This window comes from Enhydra lutris, unplaced genomic scaffold (assembly GCF_002288905.1).
Source record: "Enhydra lutris kenyoni isolate GAN:26980312 unplaced genomic scaffold, ASM228890v2 scaffoldscaffold64, whole genome shotgun sequence".
In the NCBI taxonomy this organism is placed as follows: domain Eukaryota; kingdom Metazoa; phylum Chordata; class Mammalia; order Carnivora; family Mustelidae; genus Enhydra; species Enhydra lutris.
This window is the reverse complement of record NW_019154148.1, coordinates 8,400,530-8,415,782: the sequence shown is the minus strand read 5'-3', so window position 1 is coordinate 8,415,782 and position 15,253 is coordinate 8,400,530. Positions and strand designations below refer to the sequence as shown.

At 47.6% G+C, this 15,253-nt stretch overlaps 2 protein-coding genes across 8 annotated transcripts in view; one reads left to right on the top strand and one right to left on the bottom strand.

The window, feature by feature from the left end:
* The first annotated feature begins 775 nt into the window (after positions 1 to 775).
* On the top strand, positions 776 to 9,905 carry LOC111158855 (heterogeneous nuclear ribonucleoprotein H1). Of its 6 annotated transcripts, none has more exons than XM_022521145.1 (14): positions 776 to 838; positions 1,325 to 1,453; positions 2,713 to 2,868; positions 3,080 to 3,223; positions 4,740 to 4,878; positions 5,818 to 5,996; positions 6,079 to 6,150; positions 6,207 to 6,340; positions 6,492 to 6,627; positions 7,033 to 7,092; positions 7,185 to 7,274; positions 7,936 to 8,028; positions 8,492 to 8,541; positions 9,143 to 9,903. In XM_022521145.1, the coding sequence occupies exons 2-13, from the start codon at positions 1,357 to 1,359 to the stop codon at positions 8,539 to 8,541; spliced, it is 1,350 nt and encodes a 449-aa protein (XP_022376853.1). In that variant the 5' UTR covers positions 776 to 838; positions 1,325 to 1,356; the 3' UTR covers positions 9,143 to 9,903. The 6 variants fall into 6 exon arrangements, with proteins under 6 accessions (XP_022376853.1, XP_022376855.1, XP_022376851.1 ...); XM_022521147.1 differs by having other exon boundaries at positions 7,185 to 7,244; positions 9,143 to 9,658; XM_022521143.1 differs by lacking the exon at positions 8,492 to 8,541 and having other exon boundaries at positions 7,185 to 7,244; positions 9,143 to 9,905.
* Positions 9,906 to 12,623: 2,718 nt separating this feature from the next.
* The window catches only part of LOC111158861 (RUN and FYVE domain containing 1), a 61,345-nt gene continuing 58,715 nt past the window's right edge, over positions 12,624 to 15,253 (bottom strand). For both annotated transcript variants that reach the window (XM_022521161.1, XM_022521160.1), the window contains 2 exons: positions 14,220 to 14,297; positions 12,624 to 13,152 (listed from right to left, as the gene is read on the bottom strand). In XM_022521161.1, the coding sequence (XP_022376869.1) occupies positions 13,009 to 13,152; positions 14,220 to 14,297 (222 nt within the window). In that variant the 3' untranslated portion in view covers positions 12,624 to 13,008. The remainder of the gene's footprint in view (positions 13,153 to 14,219; positions 14,298 to 15,253) is intronic.

Below are 15,253 nucleotides of genomic sequence, written 5' to 3'. Positions count from 1 at the left end.
GCGGCGAGCGGAGTCTGGCGCTCACGAGGCGCAGCGGGACGCGGCATCCGGCCACCCCTTCTCGTGCGAGCGCCCCGCAGCGTTCAGGGCCCGCCTACCCCGGGGCGCCGCAGCGGGAGTCGCGGGGTGTGAGTTCGTTAGGGCAAAAGCGGGGTACAGGACTGAGGCACGGGGACCCCGCGCGGGTCCGGGCTCCAGGCCCGACGGTGGCAGGTAAGGGGAGTGGAGGCATACGCAGCTCGGACCTGCTCCTGGTGTTGCAGCCCCCCAGGAGAGGCCCAAGTGGTCAGGGGCTGGCTCTGCGGAGAAATGGGGTACAGGCAGCGCCAGGGCCGGGAGCGGCTGTCTCTTCAGGTCCGCCCAGAGCGCGGGTAATGGGCTAAGGTAGGCGCAGGAACACGGCCCCCTCACCACAACCCAGAGCTCGGGACTGCCTTACATACGGCCGCCATGGGGAATTGATTGCCGCCATTCCCCTCCCCCACTCTGGCGGGTAAGGCGACAGAACGGTTTGAAAGAAGACGCATGCGCATGAAACTAAATCCTAAACCGCGGAGGCTCCAAGTTCAATAATCGCGGCTTGGCGCAGGCGCAAAAAGGCCCAGCGGGTTTATGGAGGTGGGAGGGGGAATGAGCCCAAAACGCATGTGCAAAATAGTGCGCCGGCTGTAGGGGCCCGGCTCCTGAAATTACGCATGCGTCTCAGCTCTGTGTGACTCAAGGGGGCGGTGCGGGCACCTAGCTGCGCGTGCGCAGAGCTTGTTCAAAGGGCCTTATTTAGGTTGCGCAGGCGCTTGCTGGCCATTTCTTCTCAGCCACGCCGAAGTCGTGTGTTCAGGTAAGTGTTTGTCGCTCTGTGTTTGCCGCCCAGGGCCCCCCGAGGGTGCCATTTTTGCGAGGATCGCCTGCCCCAAGAGCTCTATAGAGCCTGGGGGGCCCTGGCAAGGTGCGGGCTGCCGCTTGGATCCAGGAAGAGCTGGCTGAGTAGCGGCGGGGCCGCCGAGGCCTGCAGGCCGCGTCGACTCTATTGTGTGAGATGTCGGAGGAGGCGGAGCGGAAGCGGCCGCCGCCATTTCCTTGCCTCCACGCTGGCGCTAGGCCAGGGGGCCCTCGGCTTGGGGCAGCGGCCCCTGGTGTCCAGAGTGGTTTCGGGGGCCCGGCTGCTGGCCGGAGGGGTGTTGAGTGTTGGTATCGCCGGGGTTCGGGCGTCCGCACGGGCTCGGGTCTCCGTCGGGCCCCGCGGGTGGGCGGGCGCCTTGAGGGCGGGGGGGGGCAGTCTATTTTGCCCCTTTTCCCGGTCTGACGCTCGTCTCCCGCCTTGCAGTTTGTGTGGACGCCAGGACGCACTAGGAGACGATGATGTTGGGCACCGAAGGCGGAGAGGGATTCGTGGTGAAGGTCCGGGGCTTGCCCTGGTCTTGCTCGGCAGACGAAGTGCAGCGTTTTTTCTCCGGTGAGTTTGAAGCGGAGGCGGGAGTTCGCCGCCGGGGCTGGCCGGCGGGCGGACGGTAGGGCCGGGGGGCGGGCGGGCCGGGCCTGGGGCGCCCCCTAGTGGGGCGCGGGCGGCAGACGTTCCCGCTGTGTGGCTCGCGCCTGGCCTGCCGCTGTTACGCAATGGAAATTGCGAAAGCCCCGCCCGCCCTCCGAGCCCTCTAGGGGGTGGGGGGAGTGCGGCCTCTCCGGCGGATTTTTTGTTCTCTTTGCCTGCCCGTAAGCACCGGTCTTCCTACGGCTGTCTTTTTTGAAGGATAAATGGGATTTTTCTCCATCTTGGGAAAATTGTCCAGCTAACTGGGCAGACAATGCTAATAACCTTTTGCGAATCCTTAAAGTACAACAACTTTCCAATTTCGGTATGTACCCGAAGCGGGGCTTTCGACTTCAGAAAGTTGAAATGTCACTAATTGCAAAAAATTTTCCTGATCCAGATAGGGTAGTTGTGAAGAGTTCTTGCTCTACTGGTTCTTGATCTGGCTCACAGTAGAGGACACTGCAGCCCAGGGAAGTTCACTTGTCTACGTAGCTTTTTTCCAGTGTGCAGGTTTCCTGAATAATTTTTACCAAAATGTCCTCGTCCGCATTGTTAGTGTGAGTTTAGAGTGATATAGCTATATTTGGAAGAAATTTACAGGTTTTGGAAGGACACTTGTAGGATTGATTTACTATCTGAATTTAGCGTTGGTAACAGAAAACGACCTGTAAAACCAGAACCAGGTACACTGGAAGCCACCTTGCAGTGAGCAAGACTGGGTTTGGCTTCAGCTGTGCAGCTTGGAGCATTTTAGCTTGCTAACATTGATCCCCTTTTAGGTGAGTATTGGCCCTGCAATTTGGATTCGCAGGAGAGATTGTATGTTGCTGCTAGTAAGGTAAAACCATGAAGTGCCCCAGACCAAAACTTGGAACCAGACTCAGAAAATGGCATAAAATGAAAGTCCAGACTCGGATGTTTAATGGAGGGGACTTGGAGATAACTTTGATAAGAAATTGCGTGAAGAAAATCAATACAATGGGAAGGTGTCCAGGGAATAAGAACAATTGGGGGAAGATAAGTGTTAAAGTACTGGACGGCCCTGGGAGTTGGTACTACGGTCAATCTAGGCTTTGTGGTAGCTTGCTTTGTAGCAGGGGAGTGAACAGGCGTTTCATCTGTATCACCCAGAGGTGGTTTTTTAGTTTTAAATTCTGTATTAACGGTTGTTTTCTTTCCAGACTGCAAAATTCAAAATGGGGCTCAAGGTATTCGTTTCATCTACACCAGAGAAGGCAGACCGAGTGGCGAGGCTTTTGTTGAACTTGAATCAGAAGATGAAGTCAAATTGGCCCTGAAAAAAGACAGAGAAACTATGGGACACAGATATGTTGAAGGTTTGATTTATGTTGCCCTAGTAACAGTAAATAAAATATTAAACACATAGAGCTCTATCTTACCCCTTCTGAATTTTAGGTATTTGACCGCATGGAAATGGTCAGCTAAGGGAGTTTATGGCAACTCTTCCTAGATTATCTAAAGACCCAGGAAGTCTGAACTTTGTTCTCTCACTTTCCAAAATTGACTAATTCTAAGCACCTTTTTCAGTATTCAAGTCAAACAACGTTGAAATGGATTGGGTGTTGAAGCATACTGGTCCAAATAGTCCCGACACGGCCAATGATGGCTTTGTACGGCTTAGAGGACTCCCCTTTGGATGTAGCAAGGAAGAAATTGTTCAGTTCTTCTCAGGTATGTAGTTGTGTTTGATGCTGAGCAGTGAGTTCTGGCTAGCTTCTGGCAACATGTGACTTAATAGACCTTAAAGTCCATTAGCTTAGATACTTAAACAGGTATGAGTATATGCAGATGAATTAAATGTTTTCTTCTTCCTGGAGACCTTCAAATAATTTAAGCCCATCTTAAAGGTGGAAATTAAGTACTTCCAAAATGCTAACTTTGCTTGTATTTAGTGTTTGTAGTTCAGAGTAGATCTTTGAGGATTGTCCTCAACAGCTTAACTACTTTTCCTCACAATGCTGTTCAGCAAGGTACTTCAAGTTAAAGGTAAGATCCCTTAACGTTAGATTAGTATCAGGTTGTTACTTCTGGCAAGTGCCTGTGTCTTAAGACACATTGGGTCGTGGGCCCAGAAATGTCTCTAATGGTCTAATTCTCTTTGTGGGAGAAAAAAAGAAACTTTTAGGATTGGTTTAGACAGGGAATTATATGAACTTACTAAAAGTCAGTCTAATGTAGGAGTAGTTTGAATATAGTCTAAGTATCTGAAATACATAAAGTGTTTTGAAATTATTCTGGGCCTAAAGTATTTGAATGTTTTTATGCTGAAGAGCTGATAAAATTGCATGTTTAGCAGAATGTTAAAACTTATTTTAAGTAACTATATTAATGTGATAAAGTGGAATTAAGAACAAATCCTTTCATGGTTCAGTGTAGTATGTAATAAAATCTTAGATATGTATCAAGTCCTAATATTTTGCCAGAATTTTTGAAATCAAGTCTGTTCTGATTGTTTTTGTCTAAATTGGTGAGAATTGAATGCTATCTGTCAACGTTAAATATGAACATAATTTCATATCTTCTAGGAAAGTGCTTTAAGCCCTTTTTGTAAGCTTGGGAATGTATCCACGGAAAGGATTTTTCATAGACGGAATTTCCAGAAGTGAATCATAACTACTGTTAGAGCATAAGAGTGCATGATTGTGCTGTGTAGATCAGTTGTTTGTTGGAAAGTTTAGATTGTATGTGTGTCAATTATATGACTTAAAGCAATGTTTCAATTTGTATATAAAATGTTTAAATGTGTAATTTTTTTTAAAAGTTGAAGTTCCACTAACTTAAAACATTGAAATATAAAATGAGGTAAAAGGTGTGTTTTAAGTTTAGTAACTGTTGTATTTAATGCTGCTTGAAACTTTATTAAATTCTTGTGTAATTCTCAACATTATTTTGCATAGATTAGAGTGTTAATTGTTGAATTCTTAATGCATCCTGTGTTTCAAGTGTTTTTGTTTTTTGTTTTTTTGTTTTTACATACTATGCCATGGGGTGTGTTAAGAATTGAGTTATACTTTGTAATAATGGAACTTCATATTACTACAATGCATATGTAAAGAGTACTTGTTGAAAACATACCATTCGCCTAAAGTTAAAATTCTGGTTTATTTAAAGCTATAAGAAGAATCATTTCTGGGCTTGTGATGTTAATATTGCCCCCCTACTGGGGTTATTTGTCCTTGGGTTGAAGGGTTGGAAATCGTGCCAAATGGGATAACATTGCCGGTGGACTTCCAGGGGAGGAGTACGGGGGAGGCCTTCGTGCAGTTTGCTTCACAGGAAATAGCTGAAAAGGCTCTAAAGAAACACAAGGAAAGAATAGGGCACAGGTGGGGATGGATGGTTGGTTGGATTTGTCACTTTTCTTATGGTAAACAGTTAAATCCATATTCTCTCTGCTTAGAAGGAAGAAATCTATTTTCTAGTCCCAATTAATATTTTGCCACAATTTTCAAATTTCCTGTGTAAAGTCCCATAATGCATTGAGATGAAAGTTTAGGTTTTAAAATTGTCCCCAGTTAATTTGATCTCCCTGACAATATTGCAAGATTCCTAATTCTAAACAGTAGAGTTGAGAGACTATGGCTTTAAACAAATGTTAATGCAAACCTGGCTTTAGCTGTAATAACACCCACCCAGTAAATTAATATTACCATAAGAAAATGTGATACTTTCTGATCTTGTTTTTAAAGTTGAAATGCAACAAACTTTTCTTGCTGTATAAATATTCTGCATACGTATTAATAAGCATAGCTTTCAAGAAATTGTCACAAAAGGTTTTATTCTCTTTGCTTGTGACTATTTTTCATTGAAGCATGCGCTTACCTATGCTGATTCCTACTAAAAGCATAGGCCTGGGGTATTATTGGCGAAAGGAAATGTGTAGTGTGGGCTAGACTGTTGGTGGAGGCTGGCTTTTTAGCCCACTTGCTATACATACTGCCAATGGATTTAAGACCTGAAATGTTGAAAGTTGAGTGGAATTCTTTCCCTCCTAAGACATTTATTTCTAGTACTCCTCTCTACCCCTAAGGTTGGGCTCTCTGCCTCTGAGGAGTGAGTTTTACTCTTATGAATTTTACGTTAAATCTTACAATTGAGTGAATTTCTGGTCATTGCCTATGCAAATATAAGAAATCTGGCTTTAAATATTAGTCAGTTTCATGGCTATGACTACATTGTTTTCTTGTGTAACTAAATACCTGTATAAAATGGACTAATGTTCTCTCTCCCTTCCCCATCCCCTTCCCTCATGAACAATGCTTTAGGTATATCGAAATCTTTAAGAGCAGTCGAGCTGAAGTTAGAACTCACTATGATCCACCACGAAAACTTATGGCCATGCAGCGGCCAGGTCCCTATGACAGACCTGGAGCTGGCAGAGGGTATAACAGCATTGGCAGGGGAGCTGGCTTTGAACGGATGAGGCGTGGTGCTTATGGTGGAGGTACGTGAGGACATGCAGATATCATAAGATCTGTTCTCCTGTAACTGTTTTCATTTGGTTGATTGTACTTACTGTCTTTCAGGTTATGGAGGCTATGATGATTATAATGGCTATAATGATGGCTATGGATTTGGGTCGGATAGATTTGGAAGAGGTAAGGTAAGAATTGAATTTCTCAACTGAAGGATGCTTACACTCTCGTCAATCTAGACCTCAATTACTGTTTTTCAGGAATGTCTGATCACAGATATGGGGATGGTGGCTCTACTTTCCAGAGCACAACAGGACATTGTGTACACATGAGGGGATTACCTTACAGAGCTACTGAGAACGACATTTATAATGTAAGTGTAGGATAAACTTACCAGTTGTCTGGTTCAGGATAGCAGTAAAAATGTGGTTCTTAATCTAAGTAAGTGAAACAGTAGGTTATAAATGGTGCTTTTTTGTAATGGTAGATCTTTGACTTCGTTCTCTGAAATACCTTGTGTTTAGTTTTTTTCACCGCTCAACCCTGTGAGAGTACATATTGAAATTGGTCCTGATGGCAGAGTAACTGGTGAAGCAGACGTCGAGTTTGCGACTCATGAAGATGCTGTGGCAGCGATGTCAAAAGACAAAGCAAATATGCGTAAGTGTGGTTTTAAGTATATTGGGGTCTCTCTAACAGATGGTTGAGTGACCAAGGTTTGTGATAAATAGTAAGGATGTATGAGAAATGCATTCTCCAACAATGGATTAGTTTTTTGGTGTGTGTTGAAAAAGCATGTGGGTTTTAGAAATTAGTCTGATTGTGAAAAGGGGTTTGTGATAACCTGGTCTTTGAAGTATATCTTTAATTGGCAAACTTAAAGCAATTGAGGTGAATGTATAAATCAGAAGGCTGGTTTTTGAAACCAGTGTAATTAGCTGAGAAGCAGCTAGAATTATTTTTAACCAAAAGTATTGAAATTCACATATTGTTTAAGAACTTTAAAGTGCTTATGTTCTTTTTCACCAACAAACACTTTCAAACTTTTTTTTTTTCTCATTTCAGAACACAGATATGTAGAACTCTTCTTGAATTCTACAGCAGGAGCAAGCGGTGGTGCTTACGGTAGCCAAATGCTAGGAGGCATGGGTTTGTGTAAATATCACTTTAGTGTCTTTTTTTTAAGCTAACCTTGTATGCCTTTTCTCTCATTTCAGAGCACAGATATGTAGAACTCTTCTTGAATTCTACAGCAGGAGCAAGCGGTGGTGCTTATGGTAGCCAAATGATGGGAGGCATGGGCTTGTGTAAATATCGTTAGTTTTTTTAAAAACCAAAACGTTTATATCTATATAAGTCGATTATGTAAGTTAAGTTAATTTATATTTTAATGAGTTTAGCTTAATTAAGTTAAGCAAAGAGGTTTCAATTTGAATTTTGTGTATGGCTTATTTAAATTCTTTTGAGTTAAAACTGTTTAGATAACTAGTTTTAAGTAGTTTTGGGGGAGGGAACTGCAGAAACTAGTTGAATTGTCTTAAGTATGAAGTAGAAGTTTAAAATGAATATTTAGTTAAAAGCACAAGGTCAGTAAAGTTTTGGGCATGGTTAATTGGGCATAATTAGGTATTCAGTGATAGCCTTGTATGACCTATCAAATTATGGGGGGAAAGCCCCACTAAATCCATTTAAGCAGTATCCTAAGGTGTTCTCAAAATGCCTCTACTTAGAGAATCGTGGATTTAGTCCTGATGTGCATACTGTTTGCCTTTTGGTTTATAAATGTTTGTTTAGTTCATATGGGTAGAAAGGTAGTTTGGTCATAGGCAACAGGCAGAAGGAGGCAGAGGGTTGTAGTGATAGGAGGTCAAGACTGGAAAAATCATAGATTTAGAATTAACAAGCCCGGTACCACCAGGTACCACATTACATATGGAACAAGGTCCTAATGTTCTCTTAACTTAACAGCAAACCAGTCCAGTTACGGCGGCCCAGCCAGTCAGCAGCTGAGTGGTGGTTATGGAGGCGGCTACGGTGGCCAGAGCAGCATGAGTGGATATGGTAAGTGTGTTTTTTTATGTACTTGAAATAAGTTTTAGGCAGGTTTCTTTAGTTTGGGGAATATGCAGGCACCTTTTTGGCAAAACTGGGTTCATGTTTGCTTTTGATCCAAATGTAACTTGTTCTTGATAGCTTAATTTTCAGCACCAATCATTGGGAGGGGGAAGTGTTCTATGTATTAAAACTAGTCATTGCAACTTGGAATAATGTCGAGCCAGCAAACATCTGCCTCCATTTATTAAAAAATTAAACTGTTGATTTTTTTTTTTTTCTGTCTTTTGATTAGCATTAAATCCATTTTAGATGGAGGGAGACTTTTAAATAGTAGAATGGTGGTTGGGTTTAGGACCGTATTTACTAGTCAGTTTTATCCTAGGATTGCTTTTATTTTTATTTTTTTTCAATTGGTCTAAAGAATGGTGATTTTGGTATTATAGTCTTACCCTACAAAATCCTTTTGCAGACCAAGTTTTACAGGAAAACTCCAGTGATTTTCAATCAAACATTGCATAGGTAAATATTTTCTCAAAAAATATAATTTAAATTCCCAATAGCAAATACTGATATGTTGTAATAACACTATTTCTATAGCAGTCAATGGCTCTGACTTAACTCCATGGAGGCTGCCATTTTGGGCACAGTGAGTTGCCTTTAGTCCCAGCTTTTGTCGTCTCACTCCCTGCCCACCATCAGTAGGAAAAGCAAGAGACTGCCCCTGTCCTCCCTATTCATATATATGCCATTCGATGGACACATTGTGAATGTTTATGGTAAAATTTTTTTTAAAATGCCTTGCTTAGCTTTAAAAACAACATGAAGTAATTTTGCAATTTTTGAAAAACACTAGTTTTCCTTTAAACTTAATTTTCTATGTTGATCCTGAAGCATCCAATTAAATGGTAGCACAAGAGTCTGGCAAGTTGGTACTGCAGAGAAAAGGGGTTAATTGAGACTTGTTTGGAGTCGGGAGTCCCCTTTCCCAAACATGCTTCTCGCCACTTGGACAGCAGCCATTTGTACTCGTATACTTTTTAAACTTTTTCTTGGGATGCTATATTTTATTTGGCTGATGGTCTGATGATTCTGCTGACTTGTTGCATCGCTCTCTCTGCAGGCAGCCAAGGAGCAGTGAACAGCAGCTACTACAGTAGCGGAAGCCGAGCATCTGTGGGCGTGAACGGAATGGGAGGGATGTCTAGCATGTCCAGTATGAGTGGTGGATGGGGAATGTAACTGATCCTGATCACTGACTCTTGGTCACCGTTTTTTTAAAAGAAACAAAGTTTAACAGTTTTGCAATACAAGCTTGTGATTGATGCTTATTCTAAGTGGAAATCAGGATTGTTTTAAAAGACTTGAGGTTCAGTATTTTTGAACACAGACATTCATCTAGGATGTAACAACTGAGTAAACTATAACTGTTAAACAATTTTCAGCTTTTCTCTAGTTCTATTGTAGGATGTACTTAAGCAGCAAGTGTATTTAGGTTAAAGCAGTTGAATTATGTTAAATGTTGCTCTTCTACATTACATTGAACACTGTTGGGATGCATGTTGAAAGACATGCTTTTTTTGTAAAACTCAATATAGGAGCTGTGTCTACAATTAAAAGTGAACACATTTGGCATGTTTGTTAATTCTAGTTTCATTTAATAACCTCTAAGGCACGTAAGTTGAAGCCTTTTTTTTTTTTTTTTTTTTTTTTTTTTAAGTTAATGGGGGACTTTGAGACGCAACACCATACGTTAGGATTTTGGTCTTGGTGTTTGTATGAAATTCTGAGGCCTTGATTTAAACCTTTCCTTGTATCGTGATTTCCTTTTAGGTGTATTGCGCTAAGTGAAACTTGTCAAATAAATCTTCCTTTTAAAAACTGCACTTTGTCTTGTCTGTGCTTCAGTGTCATGTGGACTGTTTCTTGGTGCTCTCTTCCTGCCTGGGGCGTAGGTGACAGTGGCCCACGTCTCTGGCTGTGGCAGAGAGGCTCGGCAGCCGAGGCTGTTGTGTAGATGTCGGCCGACTCCTCTTCCCTCCGGTGCGACTGAAGGTAAACATAGCTTTTAGGGGCCCTTGTGGAAGGGCTGCGTGTTTGGCCTGGCTGCACAGGACCTAACCCAAAGTCCTTTTGACTTGCTAAGCGCTTGCACAAAACCCAGGGAGAGGTGGCACTATTCTTCTGCATGATCTGCATGTCCCCAGAGGCCCGTGGCGGGCATGGCTGAGAAGGCCGTGCCAGAGGCAAGGTGGGGGGGAACTCACTAGGTAGGTGACCTTCCCACTCCAGTGGCGCCTCTGAAGTTTTGCTTACGTGGGGCATGGGGGAGGGTTCTAGGAGCTAGCTTATAAATGGCTTTCAAATGGAGTCTTTTGGTCCTATTTTTGGTAGCTAAAGATCAGGTCCACTTTGGGCAGAATTCATTCCTTATGGTGTCTGAGGTAGACTACCTTGCATTTCTGAGCAAGGACTAGTTTAATTGAGTAATTGAAATCCATTTGTTTTGGTAGACCTCTGAGTAGCTGGCATTAAGCACCTTTTAAAGGTGTCATCTCCAAAGACCCTTCAGTAGATCTTCCACTAAAGACTGAAGCTTAATAAGCCAAATTGAGGATCTGAATCCATTTTTCGCGGACAGTGCTCAAGATTCTCCCCTTTGATCTCGGGTGAGATTTCTACGTGTCTGTACATGGCAGCGTTGCACAAGGCAGCGTTGCACAAGCATGTGCCACAGGGGCCCTGCAGACCCTGCCCTGCTCCATGGCCTCGGCACGGGGGCATGGGGGCACTGCTCTCCTGTGTGGTGGAGGGGAAAGGTCTGCAGTGGGGCTGGGGTACGGGAGGGTTAGACTTGTCATGTGTCCTCTAGCTGGTCTGGTTTAGAGCAACCGTTTTGGGGGGAGGCACATCTGAGCATTTGGTCTTCAGCTGTGTTCTCGACCTAGAACTGCCCCTGGGATTTTGGTGGGATCGCTCACGGTCTGTGGAATTGACACATGTTGCACTTGAGAAGGCCCCAGGAGGGTTCCTTCCCTGTCCTTCGGTTTCTTTAGTATCTGTGTTGAGAAAAGGCCTGTAGATGGAAGAGGAGGAGGGACTTAACTAGAGGCGTGGGGAGGAAGGCTGAGTGAGAGCAGAACCATGCGGCTTCTGCAGAGTGAGTCTTTGGGCCATTCTGGTGCATTGGAACCTCGTACTCTGTGGACGGACCTGCCTCAGAACCCCCCCGGGGGCTTGCTAGCCGGGACCAGGACCTCCAGATGCTGCTGGGAGTTCGCGTTCTCAGGTGATCTCCGTCCCTGGGTAATGGCCCTGTGCGTGTCCACGAGCAGCACTGCCCCAGGCCATCTGTGGTTCCTCCGTACTCAGGAAGGTTGTCAGACCACAGCCTGAGGGTTCCAAAGTCCAGGGGCATGTCTGATGTGTGAGGAGAAGAGTTCTGTCTCAAGCAGCTAAATAAATACTTGGTTCCTCGTGGCAGAGGGTAATACCTGTTGGCCATCGGTTGCTTGTGGGTGGGGAAGGGAGGGGAGAAGAAAACTGGTTATGATACAGGGAAGAGCACTGAGCGCTGTGGTGGGAACATCCCACTGAGTTGAACAGTCTAGGAGTCAGGTGTCTCCTGCTTGCTTTTCTGTGTGCAGATGAGCGCTAAGGCCCAGAGGTGAAGTGACGTGCCTAAGGCTCCCCAGCAAGCTGGAATCCAAATTGGGTGCAGTGAAAACAAGGTACTGACTTCTACTGCTAGACCAGCTGGGGGCAGTGCAGCAGCACGTTAAGCATTTTTGGAAAAGCTGGGTCCTGGATGAGATTTAAAAAGCTGCTTAGAGGAAGTGACGGAAGGGGAGAGGGGGCCTCTGGCAGCTGTTTTTTTAAAAATTTTATTTGACAGAGATCACAAGTATGCAGTGAGGCAGGCAGAGAGGAGGAAGCGGGCTCCCCGCTGAGCAGAGAGCCTGATACAGCGCTCGATCCCAGGACCCTGAGATCATGACCTGAGCTGCAGGCAGAGGCTTGAACCCACTGACCCACCCAGGCACCCCTGGCAGCTGCTCTTAATGCCATGTTCTTCCTGCTTCGATGGGAAAACCAGCCCAGAAGGAAGATGGCTTTGGAGCTGGGCCTGCAGATCCTGGGACCTAACCTTCCTGAGTCAGGCAGTGGGTCGAAGCCCATGAACGGGTGAGGCACTGGGCAGTGAGCAAGGGGAGTTCACCAAGGCTCTGCAGATGGACAGACTAGCCTGGACAGCACTATGGCACTAGTTTTGGTTCCTTCACCTGAACATTCAAGACCTGGACCCGTCAGGTGGGGGTGAGCATGCGTGGAGTCTGTTTCCACAGCTGACCAGTGCCTGTCCCAGCACTGCTTGGAAAAATGGCTGCCTGGCAGGTGCTTCCCACGGGTGACGCCACCTGGAGTGCGCTAGACGAAGCTCTGTCGTCTCTGGGTCAGCTTCCTGTGGCTAAAGGAACACCTTCTGAGCCGAGTGGGGGTAAGCTCACTTCCTCTGTGCCTACTGGTGGAGGTAATGGCCTGTCCTGACACGGGGGACACGGGGTGGGTCTGAGGCCTCCTGCAGAGGCTGACATTTTCTGCACCAGAGTGAAAAATAAAGGATTTTATTGCAGATCTTGAGATGCACTCACAAGGGTGTGACATGGCCAGACTTGGAAGCAGGGAAGGCACAGTGTGGGCAGGGGAGGAGGGGCACGGGGTGCTCACTACACTAGTGCAACTGCTGGAAAACTGCTCAACTGTGTGAAAAGTGAAAAATGACAGTAGCAAAATCCTGAAGTTACGGGGGAGCCAAAGCTGGTGATGCGGCCAAGGGAGAAGGAAGAGTTTCGATCCAGACGCTCTGGAAAGGTGCGTGCCTCCCTGGCAGACCCTGCGAGGAGTGGAGTCCTTCCTGTGATTCCCTCTGGCAGCAGACTCGCCCAGCCCCTGTCAGTCCCCGTCAGCTCCCGGGGACCCCTCCAACGCTCAGGAGCCGGTGGAGGAGCAGCGCTGCAGGAGCAGGGTGTGGCAGCTGTCGCAGACGCGCACCGGCCTGGGGTAGGAAGGCAGGGCCAGCTCGTTGCTGGAGCACGTGTTGCAGAAGATGTGACCACAGTGGCGGCAGTGGTGCTGGAGGACACAAGACGGGCAGTCAGGGTGGGCCAGGTGCCTCTGTTTGCCTAACGCCCTTAGAATCCTTCCCAAGAAGCTGGGGTCCATTGGGAAGGGGTCCTTGTAGACTTTGGCTCCTCCATGTAGAGTGTGGGTGGAGGGTGTGCGGTTAAGGCCCTAAAATGTGTCTTACCCAAGCTGCTGCATGAAGAGCCCTGCTTCACTCCCTGTCATCCCTGCGCCTGCTGGAAACTCAAGTATCCGTGGCCAGTGCCTCCTGCTGGGCGAGGCTGGTTTTGTGCAGGCGCTGCAGAAGCCTTGGGCATGGAGGAGACAAGGTGGAGGCAAGCGTCCACGTAGCTTCTGCCAACCGGCCAGTAGCCAACAGGCAGGACCCTGGCCAGGCCATTCAGGTGTGGGGACTGTGAGGCCCTAACCTCCAGCAGGCCTTGGGCACGCGCCTGATCTCAAAGGCCGCCTCAGGAGGCGGTTTCCACCTCTGGACCTACTGTGAGGCACAGGCCAGGATAGGGGAATTTTCCTTCTTTTCCAGAGAGGCCTGATGAGATGCGGACAGGGGAGAATGCACAGCCACACGGTGCGGGGTAGGGTACTTTGTGGGCTGTACAGGTTTCCAATTTTGCTAGGTGTCTGTGTCCTGCTCCTGTCTTGCCCAGCTGGTCCATCAATGCCCCAAAGGCCGGGTTCAGGACCTCCGGCTCTGGAACTGGAAGGCAGAGGCCGAGGCCCTGGGGGCACGGGCCCTGCCCAGGTTGCCAGGGAGCTCTAGGTGCCACATGGATGCCTGTCCCAAGACCCATCAACCACAGGTTCTCTCTGGATTGTTTTTGCCTCATTTAACCAGGTTTTGGTCCTGTTCCTGACAATGAACCTTCATGTTCTGTACGTGAGCAGCCCCAACTCCCAAAGAAATCTGCCCATCCTTGAAAGGACGGACGAGCTGGGAAGCCATCTGTGTGGGCCAGCAAACCAGCGAGTGCCACGGTCATGCAGTGGCCCCAGTCCCACGGGAAAGGGTGGAAGGGGAGGCCGTGTGGGAGCTGGTGCAGGGCCGCCCCATGTACCTTCCTCCGGGAGATGGAGAACTCCTTTTCACACTGCTTACAGTGCGTGGCTTCATCGTCCTTCAGCCAGGTATGGCCCTGCAGGGGGAAAGACCACAACAGAATTCCATTTTCCAGCTCAGCTCTTGATGGCCCCGTAGCCATGTTCTGAGTGCCCACCATCAGGGTCTTTGGAGGGGCTGGAGCTCTGGTGCTGCAGATCGCGGATGGGGGAGGGGGGAGGCCCTGGTCCATATGCTAAGCCCCCACCCCTCAACACAATGTGGGGAAGTGGGACCTGAGGCTCTGGAGAGCTTTCTAAAGGACAGAGGATGGGCCATTTACTCCGCCGGAGAGACGGGGTGCTCAAAGGGGCCAAAGGCCTGATAAGCTTTTCTGGCTCCTTGGCATCTGGCGGCCATCGCCTTCCTGGTGACAGAGCGACCTTAGGAGCTGCAGCGCAAAGCCCGACAGCTCATCCCTGTGGTGCCGCTGGCTGTCGCCGTCTGACACATCTGGGCAGGGAAGGGATGGAAAACCTGCTGCTCACAGCAGTTCTGTTCAAGGAGTTTTCCAGGTACAAGGCAGGGGGAGCGAGTGCAGCCAAGTTTCCGTCCAGCTGCTGCAAGTGGCTAGGACAGTCCACCGTCCCCGACCGGGGGGCGCTAGGGTCTCTGATCCAGCGGAGCGGACTTGCCTGTTGCAGGTGGGCTGTCCCTCCGCTCTGAACTGCCCCCCCACTCCCATCTGCACCCCCAGCGGGCCAGTCTGGCGCCCGCACCGGGTGACCTGGTCCACACGTTCCCGCTCTCCCTGGGTGGCGGGCATCCTCGCGAACGGGCCCCTCACCTGCAGGGAGAGGTCTTATGCTCCCTGCTTAAAAATCCCTGGGTTTCTCTGGCCACTTTTCGCTCCCTTCACTTGGGCACCTGTGACCTAGGCCTACTGTCCCAACTAGGGCCGAGAGGCTGGAATCAGCACCAAGGCTCCCGGGTGGGCCTCGCCGCCGTCAGTGTCACCTGTCCCCAGGTCCCATGGCTCTGAGCAGCATTTTT

What these genes read in the sequence shown, in the direction of transcription:
- LOC111158855 (XM_022521142.1), top strand. Translation starts at nt 1,357, where the DNA reads ATGATGTTGGGCACCGAAGGCGGAGAGGGATTCGTGGTGAAGGTCCGG. An exon ending in GTCGGATAGATTTGGAAGAG is followed by an intron (nt 6,151 to 6,206) that starts GTAAGGTAAGAA and finishes TCGTCAATCTAG; the next exon opens with ACCTCAATTACTGTTTTTCA. An exon ending in GATGGGAGGCATGGGCTTGT is followed by an intron (nt 7,275 to 7,935) that starts GTAAATATCGTT and finishes TTAACTTAACAG; the next exon opens with CAAACCAGTCCAGTTACGGC.